This window comes from Tarenaya hassleriana, unplaced genomic scaffold (genome assembly GCF_000463585.1).
Source record: "Tarenaya hassleriana unplaced genomic scaffold, ASM46358v1 Cleome50, whole genome shotgun sequence".
Classification (NCBI taxonomy): domain Eukaryota; kingdom Viridiplantae; phylum Streptophyta; class Magnoliopsida; order Brassicales; family Cleomaceae; genus Tarenaya; species Tarenaya hassleriana.
In genome coordinates, this window is record NW_010967708.1 from 443,491 (window position 1) to 465,141 (window position 21,651).

At 37.2% G+C, this 21,651-nt stretch overlaps 4 protein-coding genes across 6 annotated transcripts; 2 read left to right on the forward strand and 2 right to left on the reverse strand.

Annotated features, from left to right (window-relative positions):
* The first annotated feature begins 2,914 nt into the window (after positions 1–2,914).
* On the forward strand, positions 2,915–7,531 carry LOC104827499 (beta-galactosidase 15-like). Its single transcript, XM_010560674.2, has 17 exons — positions 2,915–3,104; positions 3,219–3,314; positions 3,407–3,519; positions 3,635–3,701; positions 3,807–3,899; positions 3,991–4,134; positions 4,243–4,331; positions 4,474–4,579; positions 4,704–4,791; positions 4,906–5,024; positions 5,098–5,477; positions 5,577–5,683; positions 5,787–5,893; positions 5,987–6,217; positions 6,306–6,511; positions 6,754–7,033; positions 7,380–7,531. Exons 1-17 carry the CDS (start codon positions 2,931–2,933, stop codon positions 7,488–7,490), a joined length of 2,511 nt encoding a protein of 836 aa, XP_010558976.1. The 5' UTR covers positions 2,915–2,930; the 3' UTR covers positions 7,491–7,531.
* A 471-nt stretch (positions 7,532–8,002) lies between these two features.
* Positions 8,003–15,078, forward strand: LOC104827502 (E3 ubiquitin-protein ligase UPL7). Of its 2 annotated transcripts, none has more exons than XM_010560678.1 (15): positions 8,003–8,238; positions 8,768–8,890; positions 9,145–9,385; positions 9,478–10,040; positions 10,187–11,152; positions 11,242–11,564; positions 11,780–12,058; positions 12,164–12,416; positions 12,532–12,702; positions 12,803–12,895; positions 12,979–13,086; positions 13,178–13,294; positions 13,389–13,478; positions 13,551–13,654; positions 14,653–15,078. In XM_010560678.1, exons 1-14 carry the CDS (start codon positions 8,215–8,217, stop codon positions 13,632–13,634), a joined length of 3,435 nt encoding a protein of 1,144 aa, XP_010558980.1. In that variant the 5' UTR covers positions 8,003–8,214; the 3' UTR covers positions 13,635–13,654; positions 14,653–15,078. The 2 variants fall into 2 exon arrangements, with proteins under 2 accessions (XP_010558980.1, XP_010558979.1); XM_010560677.2 differs by having other exon boundaries at positions 8,004–8,238; positions 13,551–13,660.
* LOC104827501 (GDSL esterase/lipase At3g53100) lies at positions 14,144–16,112 on the reverse strand. Its single transcript, XM_010560676.2, has 5 exons — positions 15,653–16,112; positions 15,423–15,553; positions 15,121–15,354; positions 14,661–14,916; positions 14,144–14,540 (listed from the first exon to the last, which is right to left on the reverse strand). Exons 1-5 carry the CDS (start codon positions 15,891–15,893, stop codon positions 14,347–14,349), a joined length of 1,056 nt encoding a protein of 351 aa, XP_010558978.1. The 5' UTR covers positions 15,894–16,112; the 3' UTR covers positions 14,144–14,346.
* A 593-nt stretch (positions 16,113–16,705) lies between these two features.
* On the reverse strand, positions 16,706–20,560 carry LOC104827503 (polyadenylate-binding protein 7). 2 transcript variants are annotated; one of them, XM_010560680.1, is made up of 10 exons: positions 20,148–20,560; positions 19,334–19,452; positions 19,031–19,224; positions 18,643–18,902; positions 18,439–18,545; positions 18,166–18,355; positions 17,782–18,086; positions 17,401–17,523; positions 17,158–17,307; positions 16,706–17,082 (listed from the first exon to the last, which is right to left on the reverse strand). In XM_010560680.1, the coding sequence occupies exons 1-10, from the start codon at positions 20,356–20,358 to the stop codon at positions 16,882–16,884; spliced, it is 1,860 nt and encodes a 619-aa protein (XP_010558982.1). In that variant the 5' UTR covers positions 20,359–20,560; the 3' UTR covers positions 16,706–16,881. The 2 variants fall into 2 exon arrangements, with proteins under 2 accessions (XP_010558982.1, XP_010558981.1); XM_010560679.2 differs by having other exon boundaries at positions 17,158–17,316; positions 20,148–20,558.
* Between the last annotated feature and the right edge of the window lie 1,091 nt (positions 20,561–21,651).

The following is a 21,651-nucleotide window of genomic DNA, read 5'->3' on the forward strand; positions in this document are numbered from 1 at the left end:
TCCGTTTTGCTAATAAAATTCATGTTGTAAAGGGGAACAAATTCAAGGGGAGTTGTGAGTTAGGTTAAATTCGAACGAAAAAAAGTTATATTCACAATCTTTACAAGTGAATAGAATGAGTGATTTGTTGAAAAGTGTGTATACGATTAACTTTTTCAAGAGCCAAAGATAAAATTTTCCAAAAAGAAGTATGAAATATGGAAGAAAATAAGGATAAATATGATTGACATGTATTAATTGATTTATTGAGATTGTTGAATATGAAAAAGTTAAAAAAATATTTCATATATATGTAATAAGCCTTTATAATACAAAAAAGAATTGATAAAATCCGATGATTCTCTAATGTTAACATTTAAAACAGAACAAAATTTCAATTCAAACCTTTAGAATGTATGATATTCATAATAAAAAATACGCAACATAACTTTAATTTCAATTATCATTCAGGGGACAATTAGATATACATTGCTATAAAAAAAACTAGACAGAAGTATTAATATTTTGGACGAATTATTTTATGCTACGTACAATAGGGGTGGACACGGATCGGATAGTCGGAATTTTTGTGATACCTGTATCCGATCCGTATAAATACCAAATTTTGTTATCCATACTCGATCCGTAATTTTCGGATATCCGTAATTTTGGATATAGATAAAAATTGCGGATAATTGCGAACATACGTATCCAACATAAAAAAAATAACAAATATGATTAATAAAATCATAAAAAAAATAAAACTCAAATAAAATATATAATCTATCAAATACAAATGATATCCAAAGTTCAAAATACTTAAACACAATCACAAATTCAAAGTTTAAATTCAAAAAATTAAAGACCATGAATCTTTGTAGAAAACATATATTGAATCTCTACGAAAAATTTGCAAAGAAAATATTTTAAAATGTAATACAAATCAATAGATAGTGAGACTTTGGTAGAGGTTCAAGAAACCAACAATGGCAGAGTAAAAGAGAGGGGGAGGGAGGGAGGCGGAATCTTTGACGGGCAAAAGAAAAGGAAGAAAGAAGGTGAAATAAAAAAACCTAAAATATCTTTTACTTTTTACAAAGTTACCTCTAAATATAAAATAATTACCAAATTAGTTATAAATTATTAAAATTATTAAAAAGTATGGATCGAATCGGATATGCCGGATAATTCTATTGTGATATCTGTATCCGATCTATATCCAATAAATATTTTAAAACTAATATCCGTATTTGTTCCATAAACTCCAAAAATCCGAATTTTTTATTCGGATACGAATCGAATAACGGATCAGGGTTTTTCGAATATTATGTCCACGCCTAACGTACGATTGCAATTAACAAATCTTTTTTAAAAAGTTAGAAATTTTAGGTATATATTTTTTTAAAAAAAGTCTAACCAAGTGAGAAAAAAAGTTGTTGATTGACATTAAAAGAAAAACATTTCCAATGATATAATTAGGTTGATGTATATATCCAAAATATCGGCTAATTTTAGCATTTTCACAAAAATGGAAAATCAACGACATTAATATAGTTAGATGTAATATCTATATAGGTTAATATTATGATTGTCACAAAAAAGGTGAAAATCAACCAAGTTATTAAACTAAATTAACCTATTTTAATTTATGATTGTAAGTTGATATAATAACATTTTAGTTTTAAGAAATAGAGATAAAATTTATATAGAATATGCGTTCTTTTTAGCGGAAAAATGATGATAGATTTAAAAAGAAAAACAGTGCTTGTTTGGGATTTTTCTAAAAAAAATATAGAGTAGCCAACAAAAAATTTGTTTAAAAAAAAATATGAAAAACAACTACATTTACTTATTTTTCTCTCTTATAAATTGATATAATAAAGTTCGATAAATTATAACGAGGGTAAAAGATGAGTAGATACTTTAAACATACGAACTAAGTAAAATGTACTCAAATAGCTTCTTCGAAATTATATTATATATGGTGGAGATTAAAATAAAGAATTAATTGCACAAGAAAAATCGTTCAAGCAGACCAAAGAATCTAAAAGTAACAACAAAAATATCCAAACAACCATTACAGTTATTTTTAAAAAATCTTTAGATATTATCCAAATTTAACAAACTCCATGTAAAAAACTTAATTATGTTAACCTATTTTTTTACTTGACATTCTCTTGAAAATTTTAAAAATAGAGATGCTATATATTTATAAAGAAAAACAATATGGATCTAGTAATGAATAAAAAAAATATAATTACGTTAATATGATATCTCCCAAATATAAGTTAATATTAGCAGTTTGAAAAAATAAAAATTGACATAATAAGTTTTTTAAAATTATAAAAAAATATGGATGATATTTATATAAAAATATATGTTAATTTATTTTTTTTAAACATTAAACGTGACCGATATGTTATTGTTGACTATTAAAAAATAGCAAAAAAAAAATATATATATACACGTGACCTCAGTGTATTATATCAATTGCTATACAGAAACTAGATAAAAATAAATGTGAAAGTGTATCTTTTGGTCGGATTAAGAACTTAATTACTATATGTTACGGATTAAACTAAAAAAAAGTAATTACCCAACAAGAAAATCACCAGTTAAAGAGTCTAAAAAGTCACAACAGAAACTATCAAAAAAATATCGAATTTCTTTTTTAAAAAAATCTTTAAAAACATCAACTTTCTTTTCAAAATTTCAAATTTAGTCATTATGAAATATCAATTTCTGTTATATTTTAAAATTGTTACCCTGTATCATATCCATTAATTGTTACACAATCTAGGTAGAAAATCTTAGCCAAATCGAAATAAACATTATTTTTTTTCAAAGAATCCTAAAATCTTATCCCATTCCAACAAACTCGATTATATAAGTAGCAATGGCTTGCGTCTCTTTCATTTCCCATTCTCATTTTCCATTTCCAAAGCAAAAATATGGGAGTCCAACGCTTTCATAGGATAATTTTACTTCTTGTTCTGTCACTTTGCTTCGTGTTTGGTTCAACTTCTAGGGTTCATGTCTCTTATGATGCAAGAGGCATCAAACTCAATGGTCACCGGAAACTTATTCTCTCTGGTTCCATTCATTACCCTCGCAGTACACCAGAGGTTTAGAATCGAAAAACAAAAACATTTTTTTTTCACATGTTACATATATATGCGTTTCAAGACAAAACCTTGGTTAATCTTTGGCTTATGTCGGATTTTCGATCATATATACAGATGTGGCCGGATCTTATCAAGAAGGCGAAAGAAGGTGGCCTTAACACCATTGAGACCTACGTGTTTTGGAATGCTCACGAACCGACTCGTGGCCAGGTTTTGTTCTGACCAACTCTTCATGTTATTTTACATGTAATTGATGAGAAGTTTACTTATAAGTTTCATGTGTGTTTTGTTTGGTTTTGTAGTATGATTTCTCCGGAAACCTAGACCTAGTTCGGTTCATCAAGACCGTACACAAAGAGGGTCTCTATGCCATTCTTCGAATTGGACCATACGTTTGTGCAGAATGGACTTATGGGTATATATATATATATATGCATTTATCCAATCGTAAACCGTGTTTTTAACCATCCATTTTGCATCGTATAATAACCGAGCTGAACCGATATATCGGTGTTTCTCTTTGTTTGCAGAGGGTTTCCGGTTTGGTTGCACAACTTGCCCGGTATCAAGCTAAGAACCAACAACGAAGTCTACAAAGTAGAATCTCACTTTCCCACTTTCCCTTATTTCATTTCAAAGCTAAATAATGCAAATTCCTTTTCTTAGATGTAATATTCTTGTTTTGAATCTGTGCATTTATAGAACGAGATGAAAACGTTCACGACGATGATTGTGAACTTGATGAAACGCAACAAGCTCTTCGCCCCTCAAGGAGGACCCATCATCCTTTCTCAGGTTTGTTCTTGATCTCATTCGTATCTCCTCTTGAAGCTCACTTTATGTTAACTTGTATCCCAAGAAACCATCGGTAATTGGACGATTATAGATTGAGAACGAGTACGGGAACGTGATTGGTAAGTACGGAGACGAGGGAAAAGAGTATGTGAAGTGGTGTGCCGATCTTGCCACGAGCTACAAAATCGGAATACCGTGGATTATGTGCCAACAAGACGATGCACCCGAAAGCATGGTATTCTTTTGAATTTATAAATCTTATAATTTTATAATCTCATGTTGTATTTTGTTATAACACTTGACTAATGAAGTTTTTGATTTTTTTTTTTTGTATTTTTTGCAGATTAGCTCCTGCAATGGCTTCTACTGTGATGATTGGAAGCCTAGGAACCCTAACGCTCCTAAAGTCTGGACTGAAAACTGGAGTGGATGGTCAGTCTTTTACTATACTTACACACAGATATATATGTGTATATATATATATATATATTCCAAATCTGTATATATTTGTATATGTTTCATAAAGGATCAATATATGAGCTAGTTTTTGTTAATTTGGTTACTTCAAAAATAGGTTTAAGGATTATGGGATGGGAGATCCTCACAGATCAGCAGAAGATCTTGCGTTCGCCGTCGCAAGATTCTTCCAGAAAGGTGGTTCCGTTCACAATTATTACATGGTTAGTAATTTATGTACATTTTAATTTAGAAATACAATTTCAGTCTCTGTTTTTTTTTTCGTGCCAGTACAAAAATCTATTTTTTTTCTCTATAATAATAATAGGTTTTTTTTTTGGGTGATAGTACCACGGAGGTACAAATTTTGGCCGAACAGCCGGTGGTCCGTTCATTACAACGTCGTACGATTACAACGCTCCTCTCGATGAATACGGTAATATAAGAAGTATCTAATATTCCTTTTTTTTTGTTTCATGTTTATGTTTTGAACCTTATAATATATTAATCAAGATTTGATATTTTCAATAATGGGTTCGAAATTTTTCAGGTAACAAGAACCAACCGAAATGGGGACATCTAAAGAGCCTTCACAAGGTTCTGAAATCGATTGAGAAGCCTCTTCTCTATGGAGAAAAATCCGAAACCGGATTCGGACAATGGGCAAATGTACGAATCCTTAAAACTCTATATATTAACGTGTTAGAATCCGAATTCATTTTCGAATTTCTTGTAACGACAGGCAACCGTGTATAGCTACAAGGGCAAATCAGTGTGTTTCTTGGCAAATGTCTACCAAGAAGACAAAGACATAACCGTACAAGGCACGACGTACCGGGTACCGGGATGGTCGGTAAGCATCTTACCTGACTGCGAGACAGAAGTGTACAATACGGCCAAGGTGAATGCTCAGACTTCGGTGATGGTGAAGAAAACGAACGGGGAAGATGACGATAATTACGAGGGGAACCCTTTTGGAGGATTGAATTGGGTGTGGAGAGACGACAAACCCGTGGGACTGTCTAAGTCAGGACATGTTCGTGGAAGTCTTATGATGTCTCACAGTCTCCTCGACCAGAAAATCGCTAATGATACCAGCGATTATCTTTGGTATATCACAAGGTAATAAGGAAATGTGAATGAATGATTTCAGGAAACCGTTTTGCAAATCTTGTAAATAATGTTTATAACCATTCTTTTGCCATTGTTTCTTGGTTATAGAGTGAATATTAAAAAGAGGGACTCTCTCATGGGCAAGAAGAAGATCAATCTCCATGTTCACACCAACGGGCACGTTGTTCATGCCTTCTTCAACAAGAAATACCTCGGTGATTAATTTTTCGGATCAATCCGTTTTTCTTTTTACGTTTCTAAGTTTAAATTTGTTTTTCTTATCGGGTTATAAACGAAATTTTACATTTTTGATTTCAGGTTACAAGTATTCGGTAAGTTCGAACGATTTCGTGATGGACAAACGCATCAAAATCAAGAGGGGCAAGAACGAGATCGCTCTTCTCAGCACCACAGTAGGATACAACGTATGTCTTTGATTATATCTTTATATACGTATCGATAACAATGTGTGTATGTGTGTGTGTATATATAACGTAAACAATATGTAATGATTTTAGAACTATGGAGAATTCTTCGATGAGACGAGGCATGGCATTTGGGGTCCGGTCAAACTGGTAGGAGAGAATCATGGGGAGAAGATCATCAAGAACGTATCTTCGAGTTTATGGATATACAAGTCCGGATTGTACGGAGAAGAAAACAAATTCTACGAGGCAGGGATTCACAACGCACGTCGTGCATGGCATTCGACCAGTCTCCCATCCAACAGACCCTTTGTCTGGTACAAGGTATAGTGAAACATTATAAACCCCGAAGCATAAGACTAGATTTGTCGGGCCGGAATTCGTGAAAATGACGTTTCTGCCCTTGAAACAGGCCACGTTCCCGACCCCGTTGGGGACGGATCCCGTGGTGGTGGATCTTCGAGGGTTGAGCAAAGGCGAGGTCTGGGTTAACGGTAAAAGCATCGGGCGGTTTTGGGCGTCCCTCGAGGCGAAGGGCTGCAACGATAACTGCGACTACAGAGGCGCATACTCGGGCGAAAAATGCGTGACGGGATGCGGCGAACCTACTCAGAGATGGTATATATATATATACACTTCATCATTTACATGATATTCTTTATAGTTTTTGATTCATTACACACATCCCCATGACATAGTTGTCATGGTTGGAAACATTCGAGCCTATTAGGAAACCCTAATGGGTTTTGATTCATTATTACGCATCCATAACATAATTGTTGTCGTTGGAAATGTTCAAACCTATTAATTAACAAACCCTAAACCCTAAACCCTAAACCCATGATTTTTTTTTTCAAAAGGTATCATATCCCGAGATCGTTCCTGAAAGAGTACGAGGACAATGTGATGGTGGTGTTTGATGAGTTTGGAGGGTCGCCTCAGCTTGTGAAGATACAGACCGTAACGATAGGCAAAGTCTGCGCAACTGCCTATGAGGACAAGACACTGGAGCTGTCTTGCCAAGGAGGAAGCGTTTTCAAAGAGTTTCACTTCGCTGATTATGGAGAACCCGAGGGCGACTGCGGCGATTTTAGCCGAGGCAGCTGTGGCGCTCGCCACACCATGAACATTATCAATCAGGTAATTAAATTAAAAGATTTAAAACCAGGGTTTCGGTTTTATAAAAATTATATCAAATTAGTACTAAACCATAATATTTACTGGATAATTTGGATTTTGGTTTGGTATTTATTGGGTTCGTTTCGGTTCGAAAATATTTTATTCGGTTCTATAAAATTAAAACCGAATCAGATTGATTTGATTCGGTTTCGGTTCAAATAAAATCGGAACTAAATTCCTGAACTGAAACTGTCCACCCCTAATTAAAACTCTAATGGAGCTTCCAAAAAGCATATTGTATTGTGTATGTATATATTTACAAATATACATATATATGTTTTCATCTGATGTTGTTCTATATATGCAGAAATGCCTTGGGAAAGAGAGGTGTGTGATTAGGGTTTCGGACGAGACTTTTGGTGCAAGTCACTGCAATGGAGAGAAGAGGCTCGCTGTTGAAGCTTCTTGCGGGGTTTAGGTTACTTGGTCTCTAAGTTGGGGTTTCAATCTTGGATTTTTTTTTTATTTTTCTTTGTCAACATTTTGTTGACAAGTTACGTTTTTTTTTTTGGTTGGCTTTGGAATTAGTTATTTTTTTTTTGGTTATATATCCTACATAGGGGTTGAAATTTCATTAATTAATAAAAAAAGGTGTTTTATACACCTACTTTCAATATTAAATAAAAACTAACTCATAATTTAACCAAGTCTTGATAACCATATATTTCAATTATATATATATATATATATAAAACTTGACATGCCTTGAAATTATGATATGTACTTCATTTAAAAAAAATAAAAAAGAAAGAGTATGGAATCAAATAAAAGAAAAGATCAATAAAATAATGAAATAAAAATAAAATTGGAAGTTGTAAAAACCAAAATGAAAAACAATGAACCAAGATTAGCTTTGAGCTATGGTGGAAATTTTCGTGCTCGGCAAAAATAAAATGACTGTTGATCTCATAAATATTCCAACACCAACCAATAACAAAAAAAAAAAAGGATCTGACAGCGTGGGCAAAAAATCCGACGACCTCTGGTTCTCGGCATTGATTCGAATTCGACCCTGAATTCAAACAAAAAAAAAAGAGAATAATAATCAGCAGAAACAAAATCGCGAAAGCTAAAGGAAGATTGACGAGGATTTGCTGCTGGGTTTCTATTGTCTTCGTACCGTATGATCGGTTCCTCAATTCATGGACCAGCTTCGCAAGAACAAGGTACTCGTTCTGTGTCGTCTCCGTTAGTTGTTCACTCGATCCATCTGGGCAATCCTTCTCACCAGATATTTTCGTATATTGACAACTTTGATTGTTTCTGATTCCTGGGTCGGCTTTAATTTGCTTCGAGATCTCATGTCCTCCGAAATCTTAACTGATATCGCCCTGAAATTTCAGATTTTGTTGGAAATTAACCTGTGAAATTGGTGGAATAATGGGAATTCAGTCGGTCATACTCGTTTCGATCTCTGGGTCGATGTTAATTTCGAGAAAGCTTGGGAATTTAGACGACTCAGAGCCGGTGGAAGATTCAGGCTCTTGTTTGTCTGAGATGCTTGATTTGGGAGCCCTAATCTGGGGTAGTAGAAACATGAGTTTACTTGGAGTTTTTACCAATTTGGTGGAAAATTAATGGTTTGGATCTGACAAAAACTTAGGCTGATTGGGAAGTTTGTTCATCAATCAGAGTTTGAATTGATATGTTTAATGGTGCATGCATGATTGTGTATCTTGTGAATGGGAATGTCAGGTTTCTCTCAGAGGTGCTAGTACTGGGGAGATTTCAAGGGATGATTTGCTTGCAAAGGTATCGCAAGAAAGGGAGCTACGGAGCTATGCAAGACGGGCTAATGCCGCCGCCCTCTTCATTCAGGTACTTTGTATTGTTGGCTTAGTACAGTTCTCTCATTATTTTTCGTGTTATTTATCGACATAGAAGAAGCAAATGCTCATGTCAGAAATAAGATGGTTGATCCTATCCAAAAAAGTGGTGAATCAGCCAAAACTTGGCAGCAAAATCTCAGGATTATTTTGCACAGGAATTTATGGATGCATTTTGGTATTTAACATACTTTTCTTATCTATGGAAACATTGGCACAAATGTGACTGTCTTGCAATCTTTTTAGAGAGTTTGGAGGTCCTATATTGTGAGGAAGAGGGCGGCTTTGGAACTACGAGAAGAATGGGAGATCTTACTGAATCACCATGCAGGTTCGGTCACCCGAAGTTGGGTATCAAGCAGCGTCTTGAGACCCTTTCTTTTCTTTATCAGATCTTTATCTGTTCAATATCAAAAGATACAAGCAAGAGACATAAGCTGCACACAGACTTGCTTTAAGAATTTATTGGAGAGCATGAACTCTAATGGTATGATTGTTTCTTCTTTATAATTGTCTGTTGATTATACACGTTATTCCTGTTTCTGAATGGGTGCCTTTTTTTTTTTGGGTATTTCGTAGATCCGAATTGCAATTTCTGTTTATTAGCAGTTGGTACACTTGAAGAGAGAAGGGCATGGGCCTGCCAAACACGAAAGCTGGTTTCTCTATGCGCTTTCCTCCTAACGGAGTGTAATAAATCACATGAAAGGATAAAAGATGTTATTGTTGTTAATGCCCTTGCATTACGTATTCTTGTTGTTTTGACTGATCCGAAGAGCTGGAAGGGCATTACAAAGGATAATTTTAAAGATGCAGAAATAGCTGGAAAGATGCTCATTTTGTTTCTAGGAGCCCGTAGAAGTGGATATTACACGGCTGTTAGAAGATATTTCCTGACATTAAACAAGCAAATGGATGACAGGTTGTTGATTACTACTAGTGCGGTAACCTTGGCCATACGGCCGTTTCACATGAGAGAGTCTGATTTTGTTGATGGTGATCAACCAGACATAATTTTGTCTGTTGAAGAATATATTGCTTCTGTACTAACAATTCCTCGGCTAACTCAATGCCTGCCAAGTGCTCTCATATGTGCACTGAAGCACAGGACTGTTCTAACTCCGATTTTTCGCACTTCACTGGTAAAATTTACACTGAATTTTACTCTAGAAGAATCTGGAATAAATTTTTATACCTTGTATTTGTCAGTGTTTTATCATTGCATACATTGAACTTGCCGATTTTGTTAAGCGCAAGGAACTGATTAAAGTGTGGCAGGTGATGGCAGACTTCGTGGGATAAAGTCTTGACCAGACTATTGGAAATAGGGCGTGCAGAGAAACAAAGTCCCTCCTCCATGGTGATTCCTCCTGTTGGGTGGGCTCTTGGAAACATTATATACCTGGCTACAGTTAGTGAAAACGGGTTCGTGGATCCACAAGGATCAATTCCTCACATGTTTTATGTCTCCTATGTGCATGCTGCGATGACCCTTGCTGAGAATTTCTTATCTAGGCTTGAAAATGTTGGAAATCAAGATATTCATCGTGATTTTGAAGCCTCGGCAGATGAAAGTGGCGCGGGAGAAAATTCCATTAAGATCTCTTATTTGGAATTGCTTAGACCAATATGTCAGCAGTGGCATCTTGTGAAACTTTTGGCAGCTTCAAGGAAAGATACTCCAGTTATTACAGAGAAGAGTGCATCATTGGGCAATCAAGAAGGATCAGAGAAGCTTGAATTGTCTGATATTGCACGGTTTTATTCATCCATGCTGAGGATCTTTGGTGTGTTGAATCATGTTGGGTCTTTGCCTGTCCTTAACATGTTATCCTTCTGTCCTGGATTCCTTGTCTCTCTGTGGAGTTCTCTTGAGAGTCTCCTCCTCCCTGAAAATGTTCACACTGCTGGCAATTCTTCTCGTAGTTCCACTGAATCTTCACTGAATAAGAGGCGTGTTTCTGAGAAGAAAGTGAAGTCTCCTAAGAATGATGGCGTCAACAAGTTGGTGGATGTGCTAAACAAGTTTGCTGGTAAATCTCAGGCAATGCATTATGATATGAATTTGGCTAGAGGTCAGCCTGAATCAAGCCAGGTCAACGAGGAACCAACCAATACTGTTTGGGATGTGGAAACTTTAAGGGGTGGTCCTCTTGGTCTATCCAAAGATGTGTCTTGCCTGCTCCATCTATTTTGTGCAACCTATTCGCATTTACTCCTTGTGCTTGATGACATAGAATTCTATGAAAAGCAGGTAATGCATATTTTTTGTTACCCTGAAACTGATATGTTTACTGGTTTGCTGTTTTCACTTTTTTTGTTTTTTTTGGGGGCATGGATTAGGTACCCTTTGTGCTAGAGAAACAACGGAGAATTTCGGCTGTGCTAAACACACTTGTGTACAACGGCTTGTTGCGTGGCACAAGCCCTGAGAACAGACAATTTATGGATTCTGCTGTCAGATGCTTGCATTTACTGTATGAAAGAGATTGCAGGCACTCCTTTTGCCCTCCTGCTTTATGGCTTTCTCCTGGTAGAACCAATAGACCTCCAATTGCTGTTGCTGCCAGAACTCATGAGGTTGTGTCAGCCAATGATGTTCTCACCTCTCCAAGCATGGGTTCTGTTATCACAATCACTCCACATGTCTTTCCATTCGAAGAGAGGTAATATTACATTGTTTCCCTCTAATATCGCCTAGCCAAAGTATTTTCTTGTGCTGAAATTGAACTCCTGGTCAATCAGTTATTATATGGTTCAGAAGATTCTCCATGGGTATGATATTGCTGATGTCTATCCCATCATCTTCTTTTTTTGTGTGGTTAAGTTCTCTTTTTCTGTGAAAGGGTGTTTACTCACATGGTTTCTTCTACTTCTGCAGAGTCCATGTCTTTAGAGAGTTTATTAGCGTGGATAAAGCCTCGAGGAAAATGGCTGGTGAGGTGGATGCGCCTGGTTCAAGGTCAATTGAGATAGTTGTTCGTCGTGGTCATGTGGTTGAAGATGGATTCCGGCAACTAAATTCTATTGGTTCCAAGCTGAAATCATCTATTCATGTCTCGTTTGTGAATGAGTCTGGCCTTCCAGAGGCTGGCTTAGACTATGGTGGGCTGTCAAAAGAGTTTCTGACTGACATAACAAAAGCAGCATTTGCTCCTGAGTAGGCCCTTGCTTATGATGCCTATTTTATTTGGGTTTATTATATGGGATATGCAAGGTGTTAACTTGTTTCGTTGTCGTTTCTGCTTCTTCATTTTCCTGGTAGGTATGGGTTATTTTCCCAAACTCCTACATCAGAGAGACTGCTTGTTCCAAGCCCATCAGCTCAACACCTTGAGGATGGGATTCAGATGATTGAGTTCCTCGGTAGGATTGTTGGTAAAGCTCTTTATGAAGGAATATTACTGGATTACTCTTTTTCGCATGTTTTTATCCAGAAGCTGTTGGGACGGTATAGCTTTCTTGATGAGCTATCAGGGCTAGATCCGGAGCTCTACAGGAACCTTGTGTATATTAAGGCAAGACAACAGCCTGTTGATGAATCAATCACCCTTGTTGTGACAAAATCCAGTTGTGCGTATGTGGGACTGGTGATACTTTCTGAGATGATGAAGGCTTTTGTTTTGTATGCAGCATTATGATGGTGATGTCATAGAACTCTGTCTGGATTTCACGGTAACTGAAGAGTATTTCGGCAAAAGGAGCATTATTGAGCTCAAACCTGGTGGCAAAGACATTTCAGTGACGAATGAGAACAAGATGCAATATATTCATGCCATGGCTGACCATAAACTGAACCGGCAGGTCTCGTTTTCTTTTTCATTTTTTTAATTTGTGACATCATGGGAAATATATCTACAGCCATCGGAGGAGAAAAAAATACCTTATATATTCTGGATCGCAGATTCTGCCCTTCTCCAATGCATTCTACAGAGGATTGACCGATCTTATATCACCTTCTTGGTTGAAACTATTTAATGCCCACGAGTTTAATCAGGTATGTCTCTTAAATGCGTTAATTTCTTGAAACTTTTTTGTCTTTCCAACCGATTATATTACAGATATTATTACCTCATGCAGCTACTTTCTGGAGGAAATCATGATATAGATGTCGATGACCTAAGGAACAACACAAAATACACTGGTGGTTACTCTGAGAGCAGTCGAACGATCAAAATCTTCTGGGAGGTGCTGTCGTCAAATTACAAACTCTGTGATTTTTTTTAAACTCCATGATCCCTTCTCTGCTTCCTCACCGTTTTCTTTCAACTTGTCTCAGGTCATGAAAGGGTTTGAACCAAGTGAACGTTGCATGGTTCTTAAATTTGTGACTAGTTGTTCTCGGGCACCGCTACTTGGCTTCAAATACTTGCAGCCAACCTTCACCATTCACAAGGTTTGTTCTTGATTTTTGAACTTCCTAAAACTTTGTGTATTTTTCCGCATTGTTGTTGATTCCCTGTGATAATTCTAATTTTCATCTTTTGCAGGTCTCTTGTGATACCTCTCTTTGGGCAGCCATTGGAGGACAAGACGTGGGAAGGCTTCCATCTGCTTCTACTTGTTACAATACTCTCAAGGTAGTGTGTTTTAACTGTTCTTGCACATACCATATTTTCTGATTTAATCTTATTGTTTCTTGGATTTCTCAGCTTCCGACTTATAAACGTGCAAGCAACATGAGAGAGAAGCTTCTATATGCCATTAGTTCGAATGCAGGATTTGAACTCTCCTAAAGATATCTGACCAGATAATGGTACAGGTGAAACATTTAATCCATTTTTCTAATCAAATCATTATGCTTCTCTAACTTCCAGTGACAGACCGAGAACAAGATATTACTCGGGTTTTACTACTCAAGTAGGATTCTGAGTTCTCAACTCGGTTGGAGGTTTTAATAACTAGTTATTCAGTGCCTGATAGTGTGTTAAGAGTCCTCCAATTTGATAAACGTGTTATCGTGTTTATTCCAGAATGTTGGGTGGGTGGTCCCTGGCACATAATTAACCAAACAAATATAAGAAACATACTTATATCTTACATGTATGGGCATGCATGCATACATATCTGTATGTGTATAGCATACCTATTAGTAGTGTAACACAGGTTGTATCATAATTTTTCATTGCCATATATCAACAACAATGTTGTTGTTGTTGATATAGCCGAGTCTGAATATATTAAATTTTACCAAAACTCTTGCTATATTAAACCATTCAAGCACTCTGAAAATAAACACACAGAATAGCACACAAGAACTGTAATCCATTCAGCAAATCTAGGACCTAAAAACCATCACACATGAGCCGGGTTTAACGTCTCTACACACACTGGAACACTCTCACACATATACATACATACAGACACATATAGAGAGAGTAAGAGAAGAGACATATAAAAATTTATGTCAGTGTACAGTTTTAGTGCCTATCTGGGATGGAATAGGCTTCAAGAGATTAGAGAGATCCCTTGTCCGAGTAGTTGACCGGCCAAGATCTCGTTGGTGGCTTCCGATGGATGGAATCCATCCCAAAACACGTATCCTGTTGCATTTGAGCATGTTCCTATAGATAGAGAATTACAAAGGAAGGAGGTCTCTATTGTTCCTGTCCCACAACATGCCCTTCTGGTCTCAATAAATCCTAGAATAGATACAAAAAAGTTTTTTTATTAATTGTTCACTTCACACATCTGATTGTTATATTGAAACTTTTCATGGTCTAAGTTGAATAAGTATGTAAATTTATCTTGCAGGCACTTACCATTATCACTTGGGTTTGTGATGATGTCTAAGAGAGGTTGGTAGGAATCAAAGACAACAAGCTTGAGGCCTGGATTCTTCTTGATTAGGCTTTGAGATGTGTCCTTGAGTTTGTTGTTGAACATGACTGCATCATTGTTCAACCTTTCTACACAATTGTTGCTTCCAAGACCAAAGAGCGTGATGGCTGCCGGTAAACACCCCATTGGTGGCAATGATATCACTCCGATCCTCCTCGCTCCTAGTCCATACAGATTCTGTTACAGAAAACACTTTGGTTCTTAGTGACAGAAAATAAGGGTAAATAATCTTTTTTCATTGTAAATTTGCTGTTACTATTGCACATTTGCTTGATAATTCATGTGTATGACATTGTTTCTCCATGGATTTTGTCATGAAAGTTTAAGTCTTTTTCTCGATGAGCAGTCCCCTTTTGCCATAGTTAGGAGTAGTAAAAGTACCTGGATGAAGTCTGAGTAGGATCTCATGAGAATATCTGAGAACCGGTCAGGTGAATACAGGAGTTTGAGCACGGGATCTATGTAATAGTTCTGAAGGAAGTCACTAGATCCTGCGCTCACGAGGTGGATAGCTTTAGAGAACAAGTTATGTGCTCTGTTGGTTCCTATCATGTTGGTAACTTTGTGTTGGTACTCCTTGTAATAGTTCAGCTGCCGGGTCAGTGGGATCGAACCCTGCGAAAGAAAATACGTGAGAAAACCCCAATGCCTTCTTCTCTTTGTATTGTTTTTTTTTCGCTTACGAATAATGCAGCTGTGGCATCGTAGTATCCCGAAGATGCAGAAGCAAAGTTAGCTCCTATAAGAAGATTCTGGCCGGTTGCTTGCGGGCTAAGGTAAGCTGGCGGGTACGAAGAGAAGCCCGTATACTCAGCTGCAATGGAGGAACAGATGAAAAATGGAAGATGAGAAGATAAAAGAGAGAGATGAGAAGGTGAAGCGTAAAGAGAGAAAAAAAGAAAAGAAACATTACCAGAGAAGTCTACTGCCAGTTTTCCATTGCAGAATCTACCGGTTGGGGTACGGTTGATGAAATCTCGACCATAAGGAGGGAAATTAGACTTGACAATTGTGAGCAAGAAGTTGTTGTTTCCGACATCGACAATGGAGTCGCCGAAAATGATGATTGCAGGAACTATGGACTGTGCTCTGACATGGGAGAAGAAGAGGAGAGCACAGAGGGGAAGAAGAAGAAGAAAACCAGAAAAACCCATGTTTTTTTTTTTTGGGAGATTTTATTGCCTGTGATGCAGAAACAGAGCATTGGGTAAGGAAGAAAGAGAGAGAAGAAGCAGAGAGTGGAGGTTTTGGTGGCGAGGAAGGAGGAGAGGTCATACAAAGATTTGGTCATATAATAAAGATTGTGAAAATGGCCATCATTACGCTCGTGCTCTTTTTGTTTGTGTTTTTGGTTAGGTGTGTGAAATCCACTTTCGATAATGTCATGGTTTCCAATATTTATGCATCGGTGGCCATTTCGAAAACAGAACTAAATACTACGACATAAAGATTGAATGGATTAAATTTTCCAGAAAAAATTTATTTTTAAAATGAATATTTTATCAATAAATAATTGAACCGAATTGAAATGTGGTAATATTGGAAGATATTTGTAGTTGTAAATATGTTATTTGGGGGGAAAATGTGTAAAAAAGAAACGGAATATGATTGTAGCCATGTTAGTGCATACAACTTTTATCAATGGGGGAGGTGAGGCATTATGTGGCATCCACTTTGCAAAACCAAAGATTATCATTTGAAAGAAGAAACAAATAAAAGAAGACAAAGCAATCCCCACTTACTTCACAATGAAACATACCACTACTGATGATGATGGTGATGATCTATCACTGAACCGTGAGTATTTGGTTTTTAAGTGAAGATGGGGGGGCATTTTTTTTCTCTCTGGTATTGATGATAGTTTTGTAAACTTGGGACAAAGGGCGATGTTGATGTAATGATGATAGTTTTGCAATGAGAGCAGCTGCAAACGATGATTCAAACCATCAGTACTAATGATAAAGAATTCAAAATCAGCAAATGCGTCCAAAACTAATATCATATTGTCTTAAGAAAGCATATTTAAAAAAAAAACAATAATATCCTCCTGCAAATGTGTGAGAGAGAAATCCCCAGAAGGAAAGAAAAAAAACTGTGTATTAGCTGAGAGAGAGAGATAGAGAGGCAGCAGTGTAGTTCTCATCAGTTAACGGCAACCTCGGAAGACAAGTAAGGAGCCGTGGTGGCAAGAGCAGCGTCTTGTCCAGATGCTTTCGACGCATTTAGGACGTTAACCGCCTCCTCGGCTCTGACAGCTAAGCATTCCGGCGACTCCATCAGTAGCAGTAATTCCGAGTTGTCCATCTCCAGAAGCATCCCCGTTATCTTCCCCGCCAGTCCCGGCTGCAGACATAAACGTTTTATCAGACACCAAACCCCATGCAAAGCAAAATGCTCATGCCAAGAATTCCACGGCACCTGGAGTTTCTCCACGAGAGGAAAGAGCTGCTCCCCAAGTATCTGTTTCTGCTGCTCCGGCGAGGCCGCAGACAGCATTTTACTGAGTGTTTCCGGCGCCATTTTTGTGGCTGATCCTCTCTTCGTTTCCCCCCTTCCACGGCTATTGTACTTGCCCCGCTTCGTCATACATTTCAACACGCAAGTCAAAATATTTTACAGCTTGAATAAGAATTAAAAGAAAAAAAAAGTGGGAGGGAATACCTGCTGCTGGTTGGTGAAGTCCTTGAGTAGCTGAGAAGACTGTAGCATATGCGGTACATATGAGACGGCATGGCTGTTCATCCGACCTCTGTTTTGCCTGTTTTGTGTCGGAGCGTTAGGAGCCTGTAGAAATCATCCAGGTATTACCTTCATTAGTAGGGCTCAGAGGAAAAACAAAACTCCTTCTGGTTCGGGTTCCGAGATAGGAATCAATCTGAGATTGTTGGTAACATCTTGTGAGGCCCGAGACATTTAGATTCAAGTTCGTATAATCGAAAACCTCAGGTACCCTGACCCGTACCCATCCCTGTTCATTAGCCATTATCGAGACGACAAAATGAGTAAAAGCATACAGAAACGCAAGAAAACAGAGACCGATACCATGGGAAATGATATTGCTTGAAAGGTAGGCCTTGGCGAGGGGATCAAGCTAGTGGATTTCCATGTTGGTGGAGCTGAAACCAAGGATTGATACACCAACCCCGCCTGAGGGTTCATTTGCGAAACGATAGAAGAAGGTGGATTAGTATAGTAGAGCTGAGGGTATGTCCCTGGCATTGCAGCTGTTGAAGATCCCGCGGCTATTGCTGACATACGCTTTGCATACTGTCTCTGCAATTGCAATTTTCTATCCTCTTTCCTCTGGGCTATTGCCACATAGAGTGGCTTGCGCCGAAACATGCGTCCTGCAATGTACGGAATCCATTATATGTACTAAATACTGATAGATAATGTAGTCCTTGACCATGCTTTGAAGGGTCCTACCATGAAATGTGTTTACAGCTTTGATAGCTTCTTCAGGGGTTGAAAAGCAGACAAACCCAAACCCTTTGCTTGTCCCTTTATCGTCACGCATTAGCTTTGAAGAAGTGATATTGCCACATTGACTGAAGTGTTCTCTCAGCTCCTCGTCGGTAACGATATCATCAATGTTTTTCACGTACACATTTGAGCCCTGCAATTCCAGGATAACATGGAAGGAGGTTCAATATAGGTCGTTAAAACCAAGGAAGATTAGAGATAATAAGGTAATAATACCTTATATTTCATAGTCTGCTCCTTGCGTTTATCTTCAAACTGTCGCCTTAGCAGTTGCTCTCGTTCTGCTTTCTTCTGTGCCCTTGCGACGTATAGAGTCTTCGAGCCTATCCAGTTAAAAAAAAATGAAAACAGTAAATAATACAACGAGGCTGGTGAGGCAATTGTAGTTGTTTTCTTAGGAAACAAACAGATGGGTCGGACCAAGTTGTGCTCCATTCATCGTTTCGGCTGCTCGTCTTGCATCCTCTGGGTTGTCAAAGTTGACAAAGGCAAACCCTTTTGATGTTCCATCTTCATCCTCTGCAATCACTAGGCTAACAATCTTGCCGAACTCAGAAAACTTCTCCCGCAACATATCTTCACTAATATTTATGTCCAGATTCTTCATGTACAGGTTTGTGTACTTGACATCAGGGGTAGCCAATGCACGGTCACTCTTTTTCACGAATTTTCCAACATATCTACAAACAGATAACCCAAATGCATATAAGTTTAAGACTGGATAAATTGTAAGTATCAGATATCACATATATATATATATAATTGCAAACCACTGACATAACAAGGCTCGTGAGCAAGTAGTTCTTACATCTCCTTGTCACCAACAGTGGATCCATTCAAATTCTCGATTGCAGCAAGTGCAGATTCCTCGGACCCAAATTGCACGAAACCGTATCCCCTACTCTTTCCATCTTCAGAAGACGCGACCTTGCAGGAGATGATGTACCCAAATTTCTGAAACATATCTTCCAGGCCCGCATTATTGATGGACTCGGGCAAGTTCTGCAACATATAAACAAACATTCACCACGATCAGCACTAAATCTAAGCAACCAAAAAAACCCATTAGAGATAGACAGTCAGGTTAAATTTGCTTCATATGAAGTAATACCTTAACAAAGATATTTCCAACACCACTTCTCCTAGCATCGGGATCTCTGACGGACCACATAACCCGAATCGCTTTTCCATTCAACGTAGTGTGATTCTTTTCCTTGATAGCATGGTTTGCTGCCCATTAAACAAACAAATAAAGGAAGTGATCGAACACTGCTTAATTACGCCTGGAGACAAGCATTGAATCAGGAATATGATGCCTCTTTTACTTCACAGCTTTGTACGATCAATCATACCAAAAAAAAAATTATTGAACTTTTACTTCTGTTTCTTGTAAAATGGAAGCAGGACACGGAAACATGACCGACCAAATTCCACGCTCTACAGTCAAATATCATATTTACTGCAATAATTAGACAGAAATAGTTCATATTATAGGTTAAGCTCAGGGAGCGACACAAAATCAATTTCAACGACATAATCAGACACAAATTTCGACCTAATTAGCGCGCACATTTGGATCAAACACCCCAACTTAAAACAAATCACACACACACACGTCTTCTGATCACACAAAAGAAGGAGAAAAAAGCTAATAAGAAATAATATAGGGAAAAACATAAATGCGCATTAGCATTGTAGAACACGAAAGATTTTCCCGAGAAAATCGAGTGAATCCAGACAGATTTTCCATTGTCCATTCCGTTCCAAATCCGGTAAGACTCAATGGCCTCAGAACAACAAACACACAACAACACAATAAATAAATAAACAGAAACGCATCTCCAGAAGATCTGATCAGAAAAACAAAAGCCAGAAAACCAAATCAACAGCTGCAAAAAAAAATCGACGATAGAGGAACAATGTACCATCGTGATGAGAGAGGAAGTTGACGTAGCCATAACATAGGGAGCGACCAGTAGAGGCGTCTTTGCAGAGACGAACAGAGGCCAAGCTCTTGAACTCAGCGAACGCTTCGAAGAGCATACCTTCAGTGACGTCAGGATGCAAGTCGCCGACGTACAGAGACGCCGTAGTCGACGCAGTCGCAGCCGGAAACGCCGCAGAAACAGCCGCCATTGCTCCGATTTCCACAAACGCACACAAAAAACAAACAGAGAGAGAGAGAGAAATATTTCGGGAAACGAAATCGCAGGTAGGAGTGATGAAAAGCCGTTACGGTTCCGGGGAGAGAGAGAGAGCTTTTTATACTCCTTTGCGTCGCGATTCCTGGCGTTTCGGTCGCGACTCGTGGCGTTTCGTTTCAGAGCTTTTTTTTTTAAATATGCGCAGGTTTTTTCCCGATCAGCGAGAGAAAGAATTTGCATGGGGGAAGAGAGAGAGTGTGTGTATGGCCGTTGGCTAAAAAGGTGCAGATCTTCTCCTATGGCTCACGCGCCTCTTCAGCGGTTTTGTTTCACGCTCCTCTTCTCTTCTGTAGTTCATTAAATAATAATAATAATAATAATAATAATAATAATAATAATAATAATAATAATAATAATTAATACACATCTAATTTTTTACGGTATACTGAGTTTTTTAATATATGGGATCTTGACATTGTGTTATTAATTATTATCATTGGATATTAACGAGTAAGGTTCGAAAATCCGTTCCTATAACAATATATGTTTATTTTATTTTTTTTAGGATTATATATTATTGATTTACATTAAATGTGTTTTATTTAGTAAGGTACATAATTACACGTGTGGGCTCGTGTGAGTCACGCGAAGGAAAAGGAGAATGGTCCAATGACAACATATTTGATTCTTCCATTTAAAACGCCTCCTTCCCGAAATAGTCAGTTTCATCGTGTGGCTTCTCTATGCCACGTGTCTTTTTTTTGGTCCCTAAAATGAAAAAAAAATCTCCAGGTTCTTTTTTTTCCTTGATCTGAAGTGGATTGATATATATATATATATATATGTATATTGCACTTGGAAAAAAAACAAAAGAAAAATACATTGCTAAACGTTTAAACCGTTGTTTATGTTTGGCCTCGTGGTGAATTCGGATTCGATTTTTTTTTTTTAATTTATAACTTCATTTTTATCTACAATTTCAATTAGATTTGAATTTAACTTTTTTTGGTTGAATTTGAATTTAACTTGTAGTTGATTTAGATTTATTTGTTGAAAAAAAATTTTTATTCGAATTATTTTTTTATTATCATTTTATAAAATTTTGAGTATTTCAATTAACAACATATTTAATTGTTTTAATAAGGATATAATTCATTTCTTTTTTTTTTTAGTTTCTATTTTGTTTGTTTGAGGTTTGCTCATTAACATTTTTATTTTGATCCATTAAGGTTATATATTTTAAACAAAAGATTTTTATTCTAACTTGTTGGCTAATTTGAATCCA

What these genes read in the sequence shown, in the direction of transcription:
- LOC104827501 (XM_010560676.2), bottom strand. Translation starts at nt 15,893, where the DNA reads ATGGGTTTTTCTGGTTTTCTTCTTCTTCTTCCCCTCTGTGCTCTCCTC. An exon ending in ATGCCACAGCTGCATTATTC is followed by an intron (nt 15,355 to 15,422) that starts GTAAGCGAAAAA and finishes TTTCTTTCGCAG; the next exon opens with GGTTCGATCCCACTGACCCG. An exon ending in CCTACTCAGACTTCATCCAG is followed by an intron (nt 14,917 to 15,120) that starts GTACTTTTACTA and finishes TTTCTGTAACAG; the next exon opens with AATCTGTATGGACTAGGAGC.
- LOC104827502 (XM_010560678.1), top strand. Translation starts at nt 8,215, where the DNA reads ATGGACCAGCTTCGCAAGAACAAG. An exon ending in CGATTTTTCGCACTTCACTG is followed by an intron (nt 10,041 to 10,186) that starts GTAAAATTTACA and finishes AGGTGATGGCAG; the next exon opens with ACTTCGTGGGATAAAGTCTT. An exon ending in ATGCCCACGAGTTTAATCAG is followed by an intron (nt 12,896 to 12,978) that starts GTATGTCTCTTA and finishes TACCTCATGCAG; the next exon opens with CTACTTTCTGGAGGAAATCA.
- LOC104827499 (XM_010560674.2), top strand. Translation starts at nt 2,931, where the DNA reads ATGGGAGTCCAACGCTTTCATAGGATAATTTTACTTCTTGTTCTGTCA. An exon ending in ACGATGCACCCGAAAGCATG is followed by an intron (nt 4,135 to 4,242) that starts GTATTCTTTTGA and finishes TATTTTTTGCAG; the next exon opens with ATTAGCTCCTGCAATGGCTT. An exon ending in TATCTTTGGTATATCACAAG is followed by an intron (nt 5,478 to 5,576) that starts GTAATAAGGAAA and finishes TCTTGGTTATAG; the next exon opens with AGTGAATATTAAAAAGAGGG.
- LOC104827503 (XM_010560679.2), bottom strand. Translation starts at nt 20,358, where the DNA reads ATGGCGGCTGTTTCTGCGGCGTTTCCGGCTGCGACTGCGTCGACTACG. An exon ending in CTTCCTCTCTCATCACGATG is followed by an intron (nt 19,453 to 20,147) that starts GTACATTGTTCC and finishes TTTAATGGGCAG; the next exon opens with CAAACCATGCTATCAAGGAA. An exon ending in ACTGTTGGTGACAAGGAGAT is followed by an intron (nt 18,903 to 19,030) that starts GTAAGAACTACT and finishes ATCTGTTTGTAG; the next exon opens with ATATGTTGGAAAATTCGTGA.